This window comes from Mesoplodon densirostris, chromosome 7, assembly GCF_025265405.1.
Source record: "Mesoplodon densirostris isolate mMesDen1 chromosome 7, mMesDen1 primary haplotype, whole genome shotgun sequence".
In the NCBI taxonomy this organism is placed as follows: Eukaryota; Metazoa; Chordata; class Mammalia; order Artiodactyla; family Ziphiidae; genus Mesoplodon; species Mesoplodon densirostris.
This window is the reverse complement of record NC_082667.1, coordinates 27005020-27027637: the sequence shown is the minus strand read 5'-3', so window position 1 is coordinate 27027637 and position 22618 is coordinate 27005020. Positions and strand designations below refer to the sequence as shown.

General features: G+C 34.3%; 1 protein-coding gene across 1 annotated transcript in view; it reads right to left on the bottom strand.

The window, feature by feature from the left end:
* Nucleotides 1-22618, bottom strand: part of CCDC73 (coiled-coil domain containing 73) — a 106359-nt gene that overhangs the window by 55597 nt on the left and 28144 nt on the right. Inside the window, exons 3-6 of the mRNA XM_060104508.1 lie at nucleotides 19977-20048; nucleotides 18295-18330; nucleotides 17283-17357; nucleotides 4409-4447 (exon numbers count right to left, since the gene is read on the bottom strand). Coding sequence (XP_059960491.1) covers nucleotides 4409-4447; nucleotides 17283-17357; nucleotides 18295-18330; nucleotides 19977-20048 — 222 coding nt within the window. The remainder of the gene's footprint in view (nucleotides 1-4408; nucleotides 4448-17282; nucleotides 17358-18294; nucleotides 18331-19976; nucleotides 20049-22618) is intronic.

Here is a 22618-nt window from a genome sequence, read left to right as displayed (position 1 = left end):
GGCTTTTCAAATTCACTACTTAGTCATTTGAATTAAGCATGCAGCAGTTATAAATTCAAACAAGTTGACAAGTGCACTTACCCCCGAGATCTTATGCTTACCTGGGTAATCACTATTATCAATAACTAAACAATGAACAATAATGACCCATATTGTGTTCCTCTCAAATACCACTTAATTCTCTAGAGAATTATACTCCTTTCAGGAGATGTGTAGAAACCCAATACAATTTCACTAAAAATTGGTCTAAAGACATTTTTTTCAATTCAAGGAATTCTTTCAAATTTTCAAGTCATATCAATTTTTAGATAGCCTTTATAAGAATACCATCCACTACATAATACACATTAATACTGTCAATGCCTGCAAAGGTTAACTAATCCCATTAAGTAAAAATGCAGCAAAGATCAAAGTGAGTTCATATGTATTCTCTACATACATAGAGCTCTGTACACATTAGATTAGTTTATAACATACTCTATCCCAACATCCTTTGCTTGAAGCCAAAGTCGAATTAAAATGCAGTTTCATTTGTTTGCATGATACAATTCTGATTTTCAAATACATTAGTCTATACAATGGCCATGATAAATGCTATAAAGACGTTTAAATCACAATGGGCACCTACAGCTCATTAGCTCATACAGGCCTATATGCGACTGTTCACATATGAACCTACTTGGCTGCCCTGATTTAGTTTTGATAATGAGATGAAGAGGGCAGCTTGCCACTAACTGCATCACTGTCAGCAAATAGTTTAAATTCTTTGGGAAGCAACAACAAAAAGCAGATTGGTAACACCTGCCTGAGAAAGCTAAGAACATTATAAAGAATAATACAACTAAATTGATGGTGTTATTATAACTTTAACATTACATACTATAGCATAATAAAGATTACTTTATTGCAATGACTAAGAAATGGCTAAGTATGTAGTGTTTTTGTTCTTTTTACCTCTCTGAATTGGGTCAAGTTATTTTCTCTTTCATACACTTTTACGACTAAATGCAAAGACTGACAACAAGAAAATAATATCAGGATTGCCTGCTTTCCAAATACATATGTACCTCATTTTAAACAATTTTAATCTTTGAAAATCAAGATTAGAGAAAGACAGCACATGCATAATTACAAGTGTGTGTGTGTGTGGTCTAAAAGTTTACTTAAAAGCCTCTTAAGGCATTTAAAATAGGAATAATTTTAAAATAACATTTACACCCAACTTTTAAGAACTATACTTACTAATAAAAGCCATAGCTGCTCATTTCCCTCATTTCTTATTTCCTTATAGAGACTGATTTGAAAACTTTTGGAGATAAAATTAATTTCCCTTAAAACAATTAGTTTGTTATAAGTAAATTGTAGAGAAAAAGATTCAAAACCCAAAAATAAACTTCATATATTCCTCATTCCTGTTTTTGCAAATTACCTTTTAATTTCTTCAATATAAACCCAAAATAAATCAATGGGTTATAAAACTCACTTTTTAAAAACCCATGGCATCTTTCTTAGGATATTGATACTTTCACCTTTTTAGTCACAACATTAGGTATATACTACTTAAAAAAACTAAAGGGCCTCCCTGGTGGCGCAGTGGTTAAGAGTCCGCCTGCCGATGCAGGGGATACGGGTTCGTGCCCCGGTCTGGGAGGATCCCATATGCCGCGGAGCGGCTGGACCCGTGAGCCATGGCCGCTGGGCCTGCGCATCCGGAGCCTGTGCTCCGCAACGGGAGAGGCCACAACAGTGAGAGGCCCGCATACCGCAAAAAGAAAAGGAAAAAAAAAAAAAAAAACTAAAGTTACATATTTTATGTGTACAGATGTATATAATTATTATAATCATGAAGATTACTTCCAGACAAGTCTTTAGTCTAAAAACATTCTACTCTGAAAGAAAATATGTGGTAATTCCAAATCTCATCAAAACGTTCAATACTGAAAAATTGTTTTCATTTAATAAAGACAAAATAAATCCTTCTTATAAGTCTTTTCTTTAAAGGAAAATGATATACAAAAAATAAATAAACTATAACTAAGAGATGGTTGGATAAATTTTTATTTTGTTCGTTAAGTTCTATTGGCAACTCAGTTACACAACATAGTCACCTACACAGTAATTATGGGAAAAAAGCAGGAAAGATTTTCATCAATGACCAAATCAATTTTGATGTTCTATAGTTTATTTTTATCATATTTAGTTGTATTCATTTTATTGGTAATGATCAATGTGATCATTTGTTCAAGAGATTTGGGTACTTTTAGAGATAGATGAATCTTTCCATTCATAATTGCATTAATTTATCTAGAGACATACCACCTCTACATGAAAATCACCTTATTGAATTCCCACAAGACAGAAATTTACTAGTAGTTAAGAGCTTGCCTATAGTAAATCATGAACTTCTTTAAAAGTGTCTTAATACTATTTTTAAAATTATTTCTTTTGGGCCTCCCTGGTGGCGCAAGTGGTTGAGAGTCTGCCTGCCGATGCAGGGGATACGGGTTCGTGCCCCGGTCTGGGAGGATCCCATATGCCGCGGAGCGGCTGGGCCCGTGAGCCATGGCCGCTGAGCCTGTGCGTCCGGAGCCTGCGCGTCCGGAGCCTGTGCTCCGCAACGGGGGAGGCCACAGCAGTGAGAGGCCCGCATACCGCAAAAAAAAAAAAAAAAAAAAAAAAAAAATTATTTCTTTTGGCACACTTATCAATTGCTCCCCAAAGTCCTGCCTTGGCACAAGTGACCATCTTGTTTCATGTCTTGCACATAGTCAAATAATATCAATATAAAAGGGTAATGTGCTGATTTGAATAAAATTAACTGCATTACTGAATACTGTTTAGTACTTTGTATAAAGAAAAGGTCACCTGAATTATATAAGAATAATGTAAAAAGAATAATGTAAGACTGTTTAGTTCTTTGTATAAAGAAAAGGTCACCTGAATTATATAAGAATAATGTAAAAAGAATAATGTAAGAATGTTTAGAACAAGGTTTATTTTTAACTTTTAAATCCATCATCTAAAATATACATAATATTCTGCCAAAATTGGCATGAAATATTGTATATCTATCAATATATAAAATTATTTTAATGCAAAGTGATTTATTTAATGCTTTGAACTGTCAGAAAAAATATAACTATAATTCAAATTTTAGTAGGTGCTTAAGAGTCTTAAATTCACATTAACAAAATGCTCAAAAGTGACCAAAAACTATCAAAAGTATATTGCATGTTTCCATGTTTTTTTAAGATTATAAGTATCTGTTTGATGAAATTTTAAAGTGGAATAAAACACATTTTATGTTGCCTTTGATCTTTAACTTGTAGCCTTATCTCCCAGGTCAGAGGGTACATTATTCAATTTCACTATATTTTGTGTAAAACCACTGTAGCGTTGAAGATGACTTTCAGTACAAATGTCATGGTACTTAAAGCTAAACCAGAATCTAGTTTTTCAGCTCCTTAATTAAAATCATAGTTTAAAATAGTCTGACAATATTATCTGTAGTCTTTCCAGTTGAACAATGACAGAATTTTCACATCTTTTATTCAATCAAGCTTAGCAATCTTTCTATGGCTCTTTTATTTTCTAACACACCAACACATTTCAAGAATCAAAATACTTACTTTATATTTTTGTATTTAACGTCATAAGGAATGATCTCTCATTTCTTACTTCTCATAGATATAATACATAAACCTTACTCAAAAATTATTTTTACTTGCCTTACAGTCTGCTCCAAAGAAGGAAGAACGAAATAGCATAAACCCACCCAAGAAGCCCTCTGAAGATATAAGTAGATATGGGAGAATTTTGCTCAATCAAAAATACAGAGAAAAAAATTCTTCTGAATCAAACAGGGATAGAAAGATAGAATATCAAAGTAAATATTTCATAAAATGTTATGCTGTAAAAATGTAAATATTAATTTTAATATACTACAGAAGAGGAATGCACAACAAATTAACACTTGTTGAATGACAAAGGATGAGTACCATATCCCAAGTGTAGTATTCAAATGCTACTTCATATTATTTCAATTTTTCAGGCTAAAAGTAATAACTACGTGTTTACACAAATACCTAGAAAAGATATTATTAAAGTAAGGGGTTTCAGAATTCTGTTGTTTTCACTTCTTTGTTGCTCAATTTTCATATAAGACCTCTACCAATAATTTGGGAACTGTGTTAAATTTATTTTATAACATGTAAACACTATCTGGAAATAAATTTGTGAAATAAATTCATTTAAGCTATATCTGAAATTGTAATTCAGCCCTTTAAAGGGGATATTAATATCCAGTTTCAACTTTTTTTTTACAATAAATGTCACATTAATATTGACAAAAATACTGTGCACATTATGTACTAATCTGGGGTGGGTGTATATTTTGAAATTTCCTTACCATTTCACTCACTTTCTTCTGTAAAGAATATTTAGAAACCTTGAAAAAAATAAGGGGAAAAAAATCTCATGAAAACTTTTTAGTTATTTGTCATAAATTCCTTCTGATATTAAAATTGTATGGTATATAATGTGACGTGTATCTTATATGCACTTTTTTCCAGTGACACTTTTTCAAAATGTTACTTATCATAACTTTATTCCCTGTAACAAAACCAATACATTTATTTATTTATTCAACACATATTTATGGAGCACCTACTATATGCCAGCCATTTTCCTAGAATCCTGGGATACAACAATGAACAAAGTCCCTGCCTGTAACAAGCTTTCTGTCTAGTGGGGGTGGTGGTAGACAGACAATAAAATATAAGTAAAAAGTACAGAAGTTTAGAGAGTGACAACTACTATGAAGAAAAATAAAGCAAGAAGGACAGCAAGAAAATCTTAGGAGAGTTTGCTACTTAATATTAGCTCTTCGTTGAAAAATTTTTGATAAAATAGATAAGCATAGGGGAAAAACATTGTCTTAAACAAACCATCTCGCAACCCAGAAGTAACAATCATTAATACTGTGGTACTTCCAGATATTTTTCTATGTATTTATACTTTAAAAGAGAGTCAGTAGGGGGTAGAATAATAATATATGTACTCTTTTGTAACCTATTTTTACTTAATATATAGCAAACATTTTTATATTACAGATTAATCTACGACGCAAGTTTTTAATGGCTACACAGTATTCCACTGTTTAACTTTATACCATAGTTTATCAAATCACTCTCATTTTTGTAGATTTACCGAGTTTTCAGTTCTATGAAAGAATTCTGAAATAAACATGCTGTACCAAGAAAACTCTGTAGTTATTCATTTTAGCATAATAAATTCCAAGAAGCAGGACTCCTAAGATTTGTTCATTTTTATAGACTTAACAATTGTTATTACACGCATAGTCCTCCAGAATGGTGGACCAAGTTAAACTCCAACTAGCCATGTATGGGTGCTTATTTACTTAAACTCACCTAATATTTGCTAAAATTTAAGCAAAAGTTCTTAAAATTACTTCACATTTCCTGTGAAATAGATTTTTAGCATACTGCCTTGAACAAACTAATAATTTTATTTCATTTTGGTGGAATGAGTTATGTGTGATTCATTTCTTCAACAAATATTGAATGCTTACTATAAGTAAAGCACTAATGTAGACATTGGGAGTATAGTATTGGACCAAAAAATCCTGTCCAGCTTAAATTCTGGGGAATGTAGATAATTAGCAATATAAATAAGTTAAAATATATAGTTCTATTAGATATTGATAAGTGCTAAGGAAAAATAATAAATCAGGGAAGGGGATTATATAGGATGGCCAGGAAAGTCCTTTCTGAGAGGGCAACTTTTGAGTAAAGATTCAACAGAAAGTAAGGAAGAGTATTCCAGCAAGTGCAAAGCCCCTAAGGTGGGAAAATGTCTTGTGTGTTCAAAGAACAGCAAAGAAGCCAATGTGGCTGGAAGATTTAGTAAGCAAGGGGAAGAACAGCAAAAGATGAGTTCACAGAAGAGTAGGAGAGGAGGTAGGGCCAAATCACTGTAGGTCTTGTGGTGCATAATAATGGTTTACTCTGAATGAGACAGGAAGCCACTGAAGAGTCCCAGACTCTGTGACAGAGCCTGACTTACTCCTTGAAAGGATCACTCTGACTGTTATATTAAAACTGAAGGAGAACAGAAGTGGAAGCAGGAAGAACACTTAATAAACTACTGCACTTGAGATGAAGGAGGATGATGAAAGAGGACTAGGGTGTTAGTAGTAGATGTAGTGAGAAGTGGTCAGATTCTGGATATACTCTGAGGGAAAAGCTGAAAGAAATCTGCAACAGGAGTTGTAATTAACAAAAACAGAAAAGACAAATAAGTTAGTTAGCTTTCAGGGCGAGATTTTAGGAACTTAGTTTTGGACACGTCAAGTTTGAGATGTCTTTTAGACATCCAATAGTCAATCCAGGCTGGAGTTGGGGCTGGAGATATATACATTTGGAAGCCCTCTGCATGTAGACCCCATTTTAAAGAAATGAGACTGGATGAGATCAGAGTATTTTTAAGGCATACAGACAAAAGCAAAGTAAAAAGGTAGAGGTCATCTAGAAAAATAAGAGGAAAAAAAAAAAGACTGGCCTTGGGACTCAGACTGGAATTATACCTCCAGCTTTCCAGAATCTCCAGCTTGCAGACAACAGATCATGGCACTTCTCTGTCTCCATAATTGTGTGATTGTGTGAGCCAGTTCTTCATAATCAATCAATCAACCTCTTTCTTTCTCTCTATATATATACAGGTTCTGTTTCACTGAACCTTCACTAACACAGCTACCATTAGCCAAAGATAAAACTGATAAATGTAGAGCAAATTTACCAAATTCTTTCAGGTCACTGTTCTTCAAACATTAATATCTCTGCATTTTATTCTTTCTGAACCATGATTCACAGCTCTATTTTATCAACACCTCTAGAGCACTTTCCAACTTAAAAAACTACCATGTAGCTGCATTCCTGTGTCAAATAAGTCAAATTTGCAAGTAACATAACTAGATTGACATGAAATCTTTTTATAGATGTTCTATATAATGATTATTCATTCTGAAATCACATAAAACTGGTTTATAATACCAGATATAGGCAGCTTTCTAATACTGGAACAAAACTATACTAACACTAATTAGTGTATTAACAACAGAAAGCAATTTGAAAGATAAAGTACAAATGTCTTCCTAGTTATAGCTATCCTTCACTTTTTGGAAAATTTTATGAAAAGTTGACTGTAAAGTACATTTGTTTAGAGCAAATCTATTTTCCCATTAAATTAACGGGATTTATGTTACTTGGGAATAAAGTCCTTTAAATACTGTGCTAAAAATATTTAACCCCTCCCCTTCCTGAACAATTCAGTCCCAAGTTCATTAGGTGGGGAAGAGGTGAAGGGGTAGTGGTGGCAGCATTCCAGAACAGGGTATCAGGCCTGAATGGGGAGTCAAAAGCTGAGTAGGGTGCTTAGTAGGCAGTGCTGAAAAAGGGCAACCCAGGTATCAGAGTTGAAGCAGGGAGAAGAAGGCATCCACATTAGGAAGGATTAGCAGAATGGTGGCCTGGTCACATACAGGGTAATTTATCAAATAAGTAAATATATTAAGAATAAAGGAAGTCATATTTCATACTGTAACAGAAAAGAAATATATAAATATGGAAGGGAAATAAATTAAAATTAACCTTATGGTTTTGGATTGGAAATGGAAGTAATGTGAATTCACGGTTTTTGACATATATAGATTGATAGAGAAACAAACATAATTATAAATGTGTGTTTATATATTTGTGTGTATATAAATACATACATAGATTCCCTAGCTCTGTCTACTAAGAAGGTCTGAGACCAATGACACCCCAATAGTAGTGAGTGTAAGAGTGCCCAGATCTGGGTGTCTACATTCCATTTTCCACTAAAAGGAACCAGGGCAACGTGGAGAAATGCTGTATTCCAGGGCAAGGTTATGTAAACTACAAGGTGATCCTGGAACATTTTGTTTTTACCTGAGAGCAGGAAAGTGTTGAAAGAATGATAAAGTCATGTCCAAAAGACTAAAAATAAGCCTGAATGGACTCCTACTGGCCAAACTAATGATAATGTGAGGATCAAAATAAATAATGATAGTCACAGATTTTTATCCACTGAATAAAATAAGAAACAACTATTCTAAACTGATATAAATAAATGAATATATTAAATGTTTGGAGAGAAACAGAACATTTCTATTCAAAGTACCTGCTTATAAGATACTCTGATTAGAAAGGGAAAAAGAGTAACTTTCCAGTGGAGAAACTTGTCAGATACCACCTGAATCAAATGTTCAAAGTGAACATCACCAATAATAAGACAAACTGAAATCATCAGCTATCTGATAGAATTCAATTATAGGAATAAGGCCTTATTTCTGTAATATTCTTGCCAAAAATGCATAAACTATCTCTAATCATGAGGAAATATCCAAACAGAAATGGAGGGAGATTGGTACAACACTGTAAATCAACTATACTTCAATTAAAAAAAAAAACCAAACAGAAATTGAGGGACATTCCACAAAATAGCTAGACTGTGATCTTCAAGAGTTTCAAAGGCATTAAAATCATACAAAGACTGGGGAACTGTTCCAGACTGAAAGAGATCAAAGAGACATGACAACTAAATGCAACATAAGATTCTAAACTGGATCCTTTTGCTAGGACAATTGGTGAAACCTGAATGGGGCATGAGAATTAATTTACAATTATATATCAGTGTTAACTTCCTGATTTTATGGTTGTGTTATGGTTTTGTAGGAGAATGTCCTTGATTATATGAGAGATATTACAGTATTGGGGTGACAGGGCATCAGATTGGCATACTACTTTTATTTTTTTTTAAATATTTGTTTATTTGGCTGCTTCGGGTCTTAGTTGTGGCATGCGGGATCTTCACTGCAGCATGTGGGATCTTTTAGTTGCAGCATGTGAAGTCTTAGTTGCGGCATGTGGGATCTAGTTCCCTGACAAGGGATCAAACCCGGGCCTCCTACATTGGGAGCACAGAGTCTTAGCCACTGGACCACCAGGGAAGTCCCTGGCGTATTACTTTTAAATCATCCAGGAAAATAGTTCTCTGTAATGTATTTCTAACATCTCTGTAAGTTTATGATTCTCCAAACTACAAAATTTCCAAATATCTAAGAATTCCTTAAGGATAAATGCGCAGTCAAAGCTCCAGGAATTTAGTTCACTTTTATCACTGTGGTTAGGTAAGGCGTAATAAGATAAAGATTCAATAGTAGAAATAACACATTATGTATTAAATATGTCTTCAGTTCTGTGAGAGGAATTAATGTCTTAATTTATAAATTCAGTAAGTTTAAAATTAAGTGAAGTAGAGTAGAGAATATGATGTTATTGCTTCACAAAATGGTCCAGTTTGGGAAATGCTGATGTATTTCAATTTCCTCGTTTTACCTAAAGGAAAATCGAGGTTCAAGAAGACGAAGAGTCTTACCACAGGATCATGTATAATAGTAAGTCTTTAATAGGCAGAAATAATTTATTTAAAATCTACAGGACACTCAGCAAAATTTAGCCCTTAGGCATACTGTTTACATAAACAAAGTTTAATTTGTCAGGTAACTTAGATATAAGCAGGTTGCCCTGCTCTAACTAATCCCTTTATTATTTTTTTTAATATGTATATATTTTTTAAAAATTTTATTTATTTATTATTTTTGGCTGCGTTGGGTCTTTGCTGCTGCACGTGGGCTTTCTCTAGTTGTGGTAAGCAGGGGCTACTCTTCCTTGTGGTGTGTGGGCTTCTCATTGTGGTGGCTTCTCTTGTTGCAGAGCATGGGCTCTAGGCGTGGGAGCTTCAGTAGCTGTGGCTCGCAGGCTCTAGAGCGCAAGCTCAGTAGTTGTGACGCATGGGCTTGGTTGCTCCATGGCATGTGGGACCTTCCCGGACCAGGGCACAAACCCGTGTCCCCTGCACTGGCAGGCAGATTCTTAACCACTGCGCCACCAGGGAAGCCCTAACTGATCCCTTTAAAATCAAGTAACAAGGTACCATTTTAAATAGAAGTTAAACACATTCAAAGAATCCATTGGGGCTTCCCTGGTGGCGCAGTGGTTGAGTGTCCGTCTGCCGATGCAGGGGACACGGGTTCGTGCCCCGGTCTGGGAAGATCCCACATGCCGCGGAGCGGCTGGGCCCATGAGCCATGGCCGCTAAGCCTGCGTGTCTGGAGCCTGTGCTCCACAGCGGGAGAGGCCACAACAGTGAGAGGCCTGCGTACCACCAAAAAAAAAAAAAAAAAAGAATCCATTAAAGGAAAAATAATTCAGCTTTTGGTGTGTTGTGGTTTTGTGTCTATTTGTTTTGTTTTAGAATTTAGTAGGTAGAGTGGCTTGGCTATGAGCTTTTCAAGAAAAGGAATTATCTGATTTCTTATTCCTGCACATGGTAGGCACAACCTCATGAAAGGAAAAAAGTAGCAACCTAAGTAAAGGAGGGAGGGAGGTTCCTACATGATGGTTAAGAGGCTGTGGACTTTCTTTGCCTAATGGATTTATATCAGATCCATAATTTAAAAGGAAGGTTTTTTTCTTTAACTTGGAGGGGAAACACTAGAAGTATCTTCATTGTTCTACACTGTTCATATATCATGTTCATCCAGCCATAAAGTAACATATACATCACCTGTACTATGTCACGGGCTGAACAAGGCAAAACAAATCCTTACAGCTCTTGCACAGAGGGTCAGCCATATGAAGACATTTCTTTTGATTTGAAAATACTCATTACATTATCCAGATAATTAAACATGCATGAGTGGTATCAAATGAAACAATTTAAGAAAAAGTGCTAAAATAACAAAGCACTTATAACAAAATTGGCATATTTCTTTATTGACATTTTAGTAGGAAAAAAAGTAACACTTTTTCAAGATTTATTCAGAAATAAGAGGTAAGTTATGCCTAGTTCAAGATACTGTAAGAAAACACATTAGAGTCTTCTATAATAGCTATAATGGTAATTTCAGTGTACTCAATTATAAGAACAACTTTTTAATTTAAATAACAAAAAAAAAGTTTACCTACTGGGATCATTTTAAACTGGATATATGAGGTATGATAAGAATCACTAAACTGTATAACTACATAAACTTTAAATAGTAGCCTTAAACCTCTATTTCTTTTCCATCAACTTTAAAGAATATTTCTGGATATCACCATCAACTTCATCTCACTGCACCTTTACTTTTTCATCAACAAGGTTAGTAACATTTCAGTTTTGTTCTGTAACCATAATTAAGTCTCCCATGCTTTGCTTATAGGTTAATTCTAAAAACTGGAAGTCAACAGTGTTTATGTTCTTACAATCAATATAGATATTGCTTAATGCAAAGCCCAACAGGGTGTTAACACCACATTTCCTTCGTATAGGTCCAATGTGCTACATGAAGGATGATTTTACTAGGGTCAGGACCTAAATATCTTCTCTTGTTTTAACCCATCAATTGCTCAAAACCATCCCAAATTTTAATTTACTTTATGCCTTAGTTATACGGTAATCTGTTTTCTCTGGAGTTTCGAATCACTTACTGCTTTGTTGCTGTTGTTGTTGAACAAACAAGATGTAAGGATTCTTTACTGTATCACTAATATCTTCCAACCTCTAGTTCATCCAAACTGAGGCATGGAATCCATGCCCTTCTTTTTATTAAAAACATTCTTCTTGGAACTAATTGACATTTTGTTGTACTTAATTTTTATTCACTTTGTTACATCAAAGTAACAAATGAAATCCAAAATAAAAATTGCTTAATATCTCAAATGAGGAGAATCTAAATAGTGTTAAGACAACTGAATAACAACCTGAAAAAATATAGACTTAGATCTGTATCTCATACTGTGTTACAAAGATAAACTTCAAATGATCAAAGATCTAATGTAAAATTTGAGTACTTAGATGTAATCAAAGAAAACATTGACAAATCCTTTTTATAACTTTGTAGTTGTGAACGCCTTTCTAACCATGACAAACTCCAAAAGCTGTAAAAGGAAAATAAATAATTTATAGCAAATGTTAAACAAAAAGCCAAACAAACAAAATCAAAATACAAATGACAAACTGAAGGAACAATCTGAAGCCCAGAATACAAACAAAAAGGGCTTATTTCAGAGAAATATGAAAAATTCATGGGAGTGATATCAGAAAGATGGTAGACCAGGAGGTCCCAGCCTTCCCACCCCCCCCACATATGATTTAACAAGTACCTACAAATGAAAGTTCTGGAAGACCTCTGGAGTATAATTAAGAAGCTGCGGCAACCCAGTAGAGCACAAAAAAACAAGGATGTCTGAATAGAAAAGTATAGGAAGCATTTCACCTGTGTCATTCCATCCTCTAGGTTCACACAGCTTGGCACCAAAAGAAATGCCCTCAGCAACAACTCCTCCCAAATGGGAGAAAAGGAGTGCAGGAAGACACCAGCAGCCTGCACCACCAAGGACCTCAACAGCCCTCATCACTACCATGGACACCAGCAGCTTTCACTTCCAAGGACACTTACACTCTTTGCTAATGTCTACACCTACCTGAGCTGATGGAGCTGCCTGGAGCCCAGGCCACTGTGCCCTTTCTTGGAACCAGAAGCATCACTGCTCCCCAGCCAAGCCAGAGCTGCTAGACCCAGCAGTACACCTGGCACCACCACATATGCCACCCAGCCAGGATCCTCACATCTACCAGTAGGTCAAGGTTTATACCCACCAGAGCTAGTCCAAAAACTCTGAAAGAGGTCACTGCTCCTTCAATGCACAAACACCAACAAAGGGCTACAAGGAACACAAAAAATCAAGGAAATATGACACCATCAAAGGAATACTACAAATTTCCAGGAAGTGTCCCCAAAGAACTGGAGATCTATGAACTACCTGACAAAGAATTCAAAATAACTGTTTTAAAGAAGCTCAGCAAACTACAAGACAACACAGATAGATAACTCAAAAAAATCAGGAAAATATTACATGAATAAAATGAGAAGTTCAATAAAGAGACAGAAGTCATAAGGAAAGAACCAAAAAAATTCTAGAGCTGAAGAACACAATGAATGAAATGAAAAATGTAATAGTTTCAACAGCACACTCAATGGAACAAAAGAAATAAACCAGTGAACTCAAAGACAGATCATTTTAAATTATCCAGTGAAAAGAAAAAAGAATGAAAGAGGGTGAAGAAAGGCCATAAGATTTATGGAACACCATCAAAAGATAAAGGGAGAAGAATTTTAAAAATCACCATAAAAAACATCAAATAACAAAAGAAGACAAGAGAGGAAGAGATGTACAACACAACTAAAACAGAAAACAATCAACAGAATGACAACATTAATTCCACACCTATCAATAATTACTTAAATGTAAATGGATTAAACTCTCCAATAAAAAGGCACAGAGTGGCTAAACAAATTTTTTTTAAATCCAATGATACATCTGTAAGAGACTCACTGTAGATTTAAGGACACATGTAGACTGAAAGTAAAAGGATGAAACAGATATACCAAAGAGTAACCAAAAGAAAGCAGGGGTGGCTAAACTTATATCAGATAAAATAGACTTTAAGTCAAAACTGTCTATAGAGAGAAAGAAGGTCATTCTATAATGCTAAAGAGTCAATTCAACAGGAAGATATAATAAGTATATATGTACCCAACATCAGAGCACTTAAATGTACAAAGCAAACATCAACAGATCGGAAGAGAGAAACTGACAAAACTACAATGATAGTAGGAGACTCCAATACCTCACTTTCCATAATGGATAGAATATCCAGGCAGAAAATTAATAAAGAAAGAGTTGATGTGAACATCATTACAGGTTAAATGGACCTAACAGACATATACAGAACTTTTCACTCAATAGAAGAATACACATTCTTCTCAGGCACACATGGAACATTCTCCAGGATAGATCATATGTCTATCATATGGTGTATCACAGAAAAGTCACCTTTTATGTGATAGGTCATCAAAAAAGTCTTAAATTTGAGAAGATCAAAATCATTCCAAGTATCTTTTCTGATCACAGTGGAATAAAATTAGAAATCATTAACAGTAAGAAAACAGGAAAATTCCCAAATACATGGAAACTAAACAACATACTCTTGAACATTCGTTATGTTAAAAAAAAAAAGGAGAATTTTAAAAGTATCTCAGACAAAACAAAAACAATAACACAACATATCAATACTTATGGATGCACCAAAAGCAATACTAACAGGAGATTTCATAATGATAAATGCCTACATTAAAAAAAAAAAACCTCAAATAAACAACTTAACTTTACATCTCAAACAACAAGAAAAAGAAGAACTAGGCCAAAATCGGCAGAAGGAAGAAAATAATAGAGATTGGAACAGAAATAAATCAAATAGCAAATACAAAAACAATTGAAAAAAAACAAAATTAAGAGTTGGTTTTTTGGAAGAATAAGTAAAATTGACAAACTGTTAGCTAGACTAAGAAAAAGACAGAAGAATCAAACAAAATTAGAAATGAAAAAGAGACATTACAATGGATGCCTCAGAAATAAAAAGGATCATAAGAGTAGTCTCTTGACTACTCTTATGTAGGCATCCAAATCACAAAGGAATAAGTAAGATTACCTCTATTTGAAGGTAACATAATCATACATGTAGAAAACCTTAAAGACAACAAAAAAACTGTTAGAACTAATAAATGAATTCAGTAAAATTGAGGATACAAAATCAGCATACAAAAATCAGCCACATTTCTATACACAAACAACAAACTATTTGAAAAGAAAATTAAGAAAATAATCACAACAGCAACAAAATGAATAAAATATTTAGGAACAAATTTAAGCAGAGTGGTTAAGGTCTGTACACTGAATATTATAAAACACTGATAAAAGAAATTTAAAAGACACAGATATATGTAAAGGCATACTGTGTTCATGGATGGAAAATTAAATATTGTTTAAATGTCTGTATTACCCAAAGTGATCTACAGATTCAGTGCAATCCCTATCAAAATCACAATGCCAGTCTCTACAGAAATAGAAGAAACAATCCTAAAATTTATATAGAATCATGAAAGACCCTGAATGGCCAAAGCAATCTGAGCAAGATGAACAAAACTGAAGACATCATACTTCCTGATTCCAAAATATATTTCAAAGCTACAGTAATCAAAGCAGCATGGTAAGGACAAGAAACAAAACGAAAGCAAAACCAAAACCAACATGAGACATATCGACCAATGGAACAGAATAGAGAGCCCAGAAATAAATCCACATATCTGTAGCCAACTGATCTTCGACAAGGACACCAAGAGCACATAATGGAGAAAGGATAGTGTTCAATAAATGGTGTTGGAAAAACTGGATATCCACATGCAGAACAATGAAACTGGACCCTTACCTCATGCAATAGACAAAATTTCATACTATAAACAAAAATCAACTCAAAATGGATTAAAGACTTAAACATAACTCCTGAAACCATAAAACTTCTAGAAGTAAATCTAGGAAAAGAGCTTCTCAACATTAGGCAATGATTTTTTAGACATGACACCAAAAGCACAGGCAACAAAAGCAAAAATAGACAAGGGGGACTGCATGAAACTAAAAAGCTTCTACAGAGCAAAGGAAATAATCAACTGAGTGAAAAGGCAACCTACGCAATGGGAGAAACATTTGCAAATCATGTATCTGAGTAGGAGTTAATATCCAAAATGTAGCAGGAAGTTATATACACACTCAATAGCAGAAAACTCCGAATAACACAATTAAAAAATGAGCTGAGGACCTAAACAGACATTTCTCAAAGAAAGACATACAAATGACCAACAGGTATATGAAAACATGCTCAACATCACTAATAATCAGGGAAATGCAAATCAAACTCACAATGAGATTACCTCACACCTATCAGAATGGCTGTGATCAAAAAGACAAGAGATAAGAAGTGCTGGTAAAGATGTGGAGAAAAGGAATCTTTGTACTACTGTTATCAGACTAAAGGAAGAAGGCTTGTCAACTGCTTAAACAAATCCACACTACAGTGTGAATTACCTGATTCAGGTAGTAACCATCAAGATCCTTCCACTGGGGCTTCCCTGGTGGCGCAGTGGTTGAGAGTCCGCCTGCCGATGCAGGGGACACGGGTTCGTGCCCCGGTCCGGGAAGATCCCACATGCCGCGGAGCGGCTGGGCCCGTGAGCCATGGCCGCTGAGCCTGCGCGTCCGGAGCCTGTGCTCCGCAACGGGGAGAGGCCACAACAGTGAGAGGCCCGCGTACCGCAAAAAAAAAAAAAAAAAAAGATCCTTCCACTGTAAAAAAAATTACTTTGCTCTTTGTAATTAGTATTATCTATAGGGTGATACTCTGAAATCATGTGAATATCTTTTCCCCCAACAATCTCTATTTCACTTTTTATCTCTTTTTTTTGTTTGTCTTCCCCATTAGAATGTAAACTCCACAAGGGCAGAGGTTTTTTACCCTTTTACTCACAGCTGTATTCCCAGTGCTTAGAGCAGGGTTTGGCACATAGTAGACCTTCATAAATGTGTATTGAATGATTCATCATCTGTTGTATACCTCTGTATTCTGTTGTATACCTCATACCTCCGTATGAGACTGAATGACTTAAAGGCAAAGTGATGTTTCCTTCATCTTTGTATTTGTAGAAAATAAGCATAGTACTTAGCAAATAATAATAACAATAAATGCTTTTTTTTTTTTTTTTTTTTTTTTTTGCGGTACGTGGGCCTCTCACTGTTGTGGCCTCTCCCGTTGCGGAGCACAGGCTCCGGACGCACAGGCTCAGCAGCCATGGCTCACGGGCCCAGCCGCTCCGCAGCATGTGGGATCTTCCTGGACCGGGGCACGAACCCGTGGTCCCCTGCATCGGCAGGTGGACTCTCAACCACTGCGCCACCAGGGAAGCCCAATAAATGCTATTTTATGTTAATTTTTAAGGACCATGGATAAATCAGTTATAATATATAGGCCTAACTTGCTTTTGTCATTTATAAAGTGCTAAAAATAACATATATCTAATTATATTACTGTGAGAAATAATGAAAGTTATGTTAATATTTCCTTTTAAAATAAAAGATAAAGCAAAAATCCTACTAATTTGAAATCCAAGGCTCTCAGGAAAAAGTACTAAATTATATATATGAATTTTTTTCAGCTTCACTTTGCTACACTACATGTTTACAGCATTTTACTGATATAATGCTAAAATACCAAATTACTTTTCAAGCAATACTAAGTTACATTACCTGTAATGCCTTTAATGTTTCCTTCAATCCTTCTATTTCTTTTTCTTTTATTTCTGTAGCAAGTTGATATTTTCCCTTCAAGTAAAAAACTATATTTCAGTACTTTCCAATGTAAGTGACATTATTAACAGGGAAAACAAGAGTTCAAGAACCAAAATCTCTACTTGAAACCTAATACTTCACAGAATTTTAAAATGTATCTGTACTACAACTTATATTTCTAATGACTTCAAGATATCATAAAATTACAATAAGGTCTATACAAGGTTACAAATATCAGGAAATGGAAAATCACATTATAACAATAAATCATTTTATCAGTAGAGCATTCCTGAGAACTTATGGATACTATATAATTAAGTATTTAATTCATATGGCTAGAATAAATATATTCTAATCAATAAGACACAAGTACATTTGTTTCATAAATATAAGGATATGAGAAAAATTTTAAAGAAAGTCTTTTGCTAAAAATTACTCTAAGTTTTAATATTATAAATGACATGTCCTTTGATATAATAAAAACATGTATAAACTATTGAATAGCTAGAGAAAACATTTAATGCCGGATGAATTTCTAGCATTGTTCAGAGTTGTATACTCTTTTCCTGTTGGTCTGCATGCAGATGCAAATCATCTTACTGTTTTTTAAAGAAGGTAATTTCATTGAAAACGGCACTAAAAATATATTATACTTAATAGAAACACTGCAGTATAGTGGAAAGAGCATTAATTTAGGGGCTGAAGAAATCTAGGTTCTAGTCCCAGCTTTGCCACTTCAAAATGGGAGCTTCAGGAAGTCATTTATATCTTACTAGACCTCAGTACTCTCAAATGTAAAATGATAAGAGCTCAAGTAACATGATTCCCTTAGGTCCTTTCTGTTTCTAAAATTTTAAGAAATTAACAGTCTCTATTTGTTTATTACCAATGCTCCTTTCCATTATGGTGAACAACTGATAATTAAATGCATTTAAACTACGTTTCAAATTATTAAAAAATTAATATATACCTTTTCTTCTTCCAAGGCACACATCTTCATTTGCAACTGATAAAGAATTTAAAAAATTAAAATACAGGTAAGTGAAATGTTACCAGTGATTTACACTGGTCAGTGAGACTACAGAAATGTTTTACATGTCTATATTGTTTGAACTTAGTACAATGTGATTATGCTACTTTTACACTGAGAAAATAAATAATAAAAGGGGGAAAAAGATAGTCACCAAAGAAAATGAACAATTTAATCTCACGATCAGAGCACCAATCATCCTTGAAAGTTCACTTTTTCCCTCCAGTTTTTTTTAAATGTTTCAATATTTTGCCATCTACTCATAAACAATAACATATAACATTTTCTGAAGGCATACTTTTATAAAATTGGTATCATTTGTATTTGCACTGACAGTATTTTCTGAAATTTTTTTTAAATGCATGTGTTAGTCTAATAAATAAATAATGACATTTTAAAACAGAAAAACTAAGGTGAACTTGCCAAAGGAAACTAATTAAATATTCCAAGCAACACAAGGATACTAGGCAAAGTTGTCAAGAAATAAAACTTTTCTTTGGAATTTCTCCATCTCATTTTCCATATTCCTCACTTACCTTCAAGAATCCTTTTTTTTAAAGAGAAAGAAAAGAAATTAAAAAAAAAAAAAAAAAAAAAAAAAAGAACCCAGTAGCACTTTCTCTTCTACCCTTCAATTACCTGGATATTCTTTCTTGCCCAGAGTCCCTTGTGGTAACAGAGACATAGAACTGCTCTCGCCTAAAGAATACTATGCTGAACATTTGGTTTCTGCTTCCTTACCCTTCAATTAAAACTCTCATAACTTAGGTAAAGCCAATTTCAGACTATAAGGAAGTTCATCATCTGCTTAAACAAATCCACACTACAGTGTAAATTACCAATAACCTTAACCCACTAGTGATTAGGCTATATAGGTTTATTTTTTTTATGCATTTCTCTCTAAACACACACACTTGTATGGAGATAAAAACAAAAAAGGGGGAAGGAAAAAGGAAAAAAAATGGTGATGTTGGCATGGCTATAAGGAAAAGCACTTCCAGAGTACATTTTCCATAGGCACATTTCTTACACTTACATTTTATAATTAGAGACTGAAGAGAAATGTGAGGTAGTAAAGAAGAGCTATAGAATTCAAAATAACAGAAGGAGTTGTTCTTCATTTCTTTAAAATATTTTTTTTCAATTCTTCTACTGATCTTTCTTAGTTGTTAATAGTTGATATTTATGGAGGTGCATGATAATCACATATCTTCATCCTTTATATCTCCCTACTTGCATTTCAGCTTTTCACCAATGTTATAATGTTAGCTTGGGTAAAGGAGTAATGTGGAAAAGGTAAGCTCCTAGGATATGCTAATTAAAGACAGAAAAGGGAGAAGGGAGAGAAAGAGCAAGAACACACATATCACTAACATATTTTATTTAGGACCAATAAAAACACATCTCCAAGAAAATAGTATTCCTAATTTCTTTCCTTAACTAAATCATTCTACTACATTACATTATTATCAGTTGTGATTTAAAATAACCTTATTTCCTGCTTCCAATAATAACCTTTTTGTCTTCAGTGAGTATGGAGAACAACCTGTCATAATATTCATGAGAAGTGGGAAAAGTGCAATATTTAAAACTGTAATGTTTGTCTATCCTTATAAAATTACCTGCTTTTTAAAAACTGCCATTGCTTCTTTGTGTTGCTTTGTTAATGTTTCCTTTTGATTCTGAAGAGTTTCCTATTTTAAAATCATGAAAAGTTAAAACAGATTCTAGCCATTTTCAGTTTTAATTTTTAATTGGGTTCACAAATTAAACATATTCATTGCACATATTATTTTATGCTCTTAAAATGCAACTTATGACAATTTTATGATTTTTTTAACTGTCATGGACTCAGCATACAATAATTTTGCTTCCAGTTGCTTCTTCATGATAAAACATGTTGCTCTCTAAAATTTTAAACTCTGAATATAGCTTACTTTAAAGTTTTCTTCAAGAAAATATCTTTCATCAAAAGTTATTAAAATTAAGTCTAATATACAAGCAGACTATAGTCTTATTACAGTTTCAAAAAAAACCAATTTTATTATCTAAGCACAAATGTTTACATGGTAACATGATTCTTTAAATTCACTGAAATAATTTTTTACAAAACCAAAACTACCACAGGGCATTTTTGAAAACAAATCCATGTATACAATTCCATTTCTTTCCCCTCCACCTTTTTTTGGTAGAAGTGGTGTGTCCTGTCCTTTAGATTCAAAATGAATTTTTTCTTCTATCTTTATCAAATAATTCTCGTAATTTAAAAAATTAGAGCTAAAACTGGCAACCACTTTCAAATGCTTCTGTTATCTTACTCCATGATTCTACACTTTAAAAAATTTATCTACTGACCTCCTATATCATAGCTTACTGACCTCCTATATGATAGCTTTCTTGTACAACCATAATCCTACATGTCCTCCGTCTATTCTTCCAACAGAATTATATAAAAATTGTGGCTTAAATCAATAGTCAGTATTTATACTCTTATAACTGCAATTTTTATTCAATGCTAAGCCATATGGTATATCATGATTACACTTTTTTTAAAATTAATTTATATATTTATTTTTGGCTGCATTGGGTCTTCGTTGCTGTGCGTGGGCTTTCTCTAGTTGCAGCGAGCAGGGGCTACTGTTCCTAGACCCAGGTTTGAACCTGTGTCCCCTGCATTGGCAGGCGGATTCTTAACCACTGCGCCACCAGGGAAGTCCCATGATTACATTTCTATTCTTTTTTCTTTTTTTCTTTTTTCTTTGTTTTTTGCGGTACACAGGCCTCTCACTGTTGTGGCCTCTCCCGTTGTGGAGCACAGGCTCCGGACGCACAGGCTCAGCGGCCATGGCCCACGGGCCCAGCCACTCCGCGGCACGTGGGATCCCCCTGGACCAGGGCACAAACCCGTGTCCCCTGCATCGGCAGGTGGACTCTCAACCACTGCGCCACCAGGGAAGCCCCTACATTTCTATTCTTATACAACTTTTATTTTTCCTGAAGTTAGCAATTACTTTAAAATATTTTAATTCCTATAACTAATTTTGAAAAATAATACTGCCAGTTCCAAGGTCTGTATCAATTGGTTCATATGCTCAGAGGCAAAAAAAAAAAAAAAAAAAAAAAAAAAGAATAGAAAAGGCAAAGTGAGAAGATCCCAAGAATGACTTAGGAAATCCCGAACTGCATAGGAAAACAGACATTTTTTTTTTAATTTTTAAATTTTTGGCCACACCATGCAGCTTGCAGGATCTTAGTTCCCTGACCAGGGAATGAACCTGGGCCCTGGCAGTGAAAGCACCGAGTCCTAACCACTGGACTGTCAGGGAATTCTCCGGAAACCAGACATTTAGAAAAGCTGTAGATATTGGACAAAATTTTTCAGAGGATATTGCCCAGTTTTCTTATGAAAATATATTAGACTCTACTCCTGCAAACAAGGAAAGAATGAAGTTATAGGACACTTCAGGGATAAATTCTTTGAGGAGCAGATTCTGAAGTAAATATGAACTCCAGCTCTCTCCCGGTTTTTTGTGAACAGTCGTAAATCTAGAAATAGGAGATTTAATACGCAACAAAAACTGGAATGGGAAACAGCCCCATTACTAGATCTCCAAATTCAGATCTTCAAAAAGCCTTAGAACAAAAGAAGAATAAACTGGTACCCTTACAGATAAAACAATTTAATACTCCCACTCCAGTCATCAAGCATGAGAGGAGTGAGTCTCATGGTAAAGACACCTGTAGATACTTATTATAAGCATAAAAGACACTGGGGAAAAAAAACATCCTGAGCTAGCTAAGAAAATGAAGGGAAAAAATATCAGGTGGGCAAATCAATGTCACTGCTCTGACACACACCCAACTTCCCATTTATTCCTCAAACTTGCAAAGAGCAATTTCTCTAAATATTAAAAGAAACCTTGAAATTTTATTCATACCATAAACTCTGGCAACATCACATAACCTTTCCCTCAGGGTCAATGAGCTACTCAAATAGGGCGTATCTCTAATAATCCAAAGATACTCGCCCCGTTTTAGCCTATAACTGTTATCCTTGGATTCTCAAGTGAGGAATATTATTTTCTCCTTTATGACGCCACACCCATTAACTTAAGAGATACGAATCTACTATGCAAATAGAATTGAAAAATTAAACTCCTGTTATTTTGGAGGAGTTTTTTTTTTTTTTTTTTTTTAAGATTCCTGGGGATTCGATTCACAATCAGATCATAGCTTATTTGGATACTGACTTAGGTACCTGTGT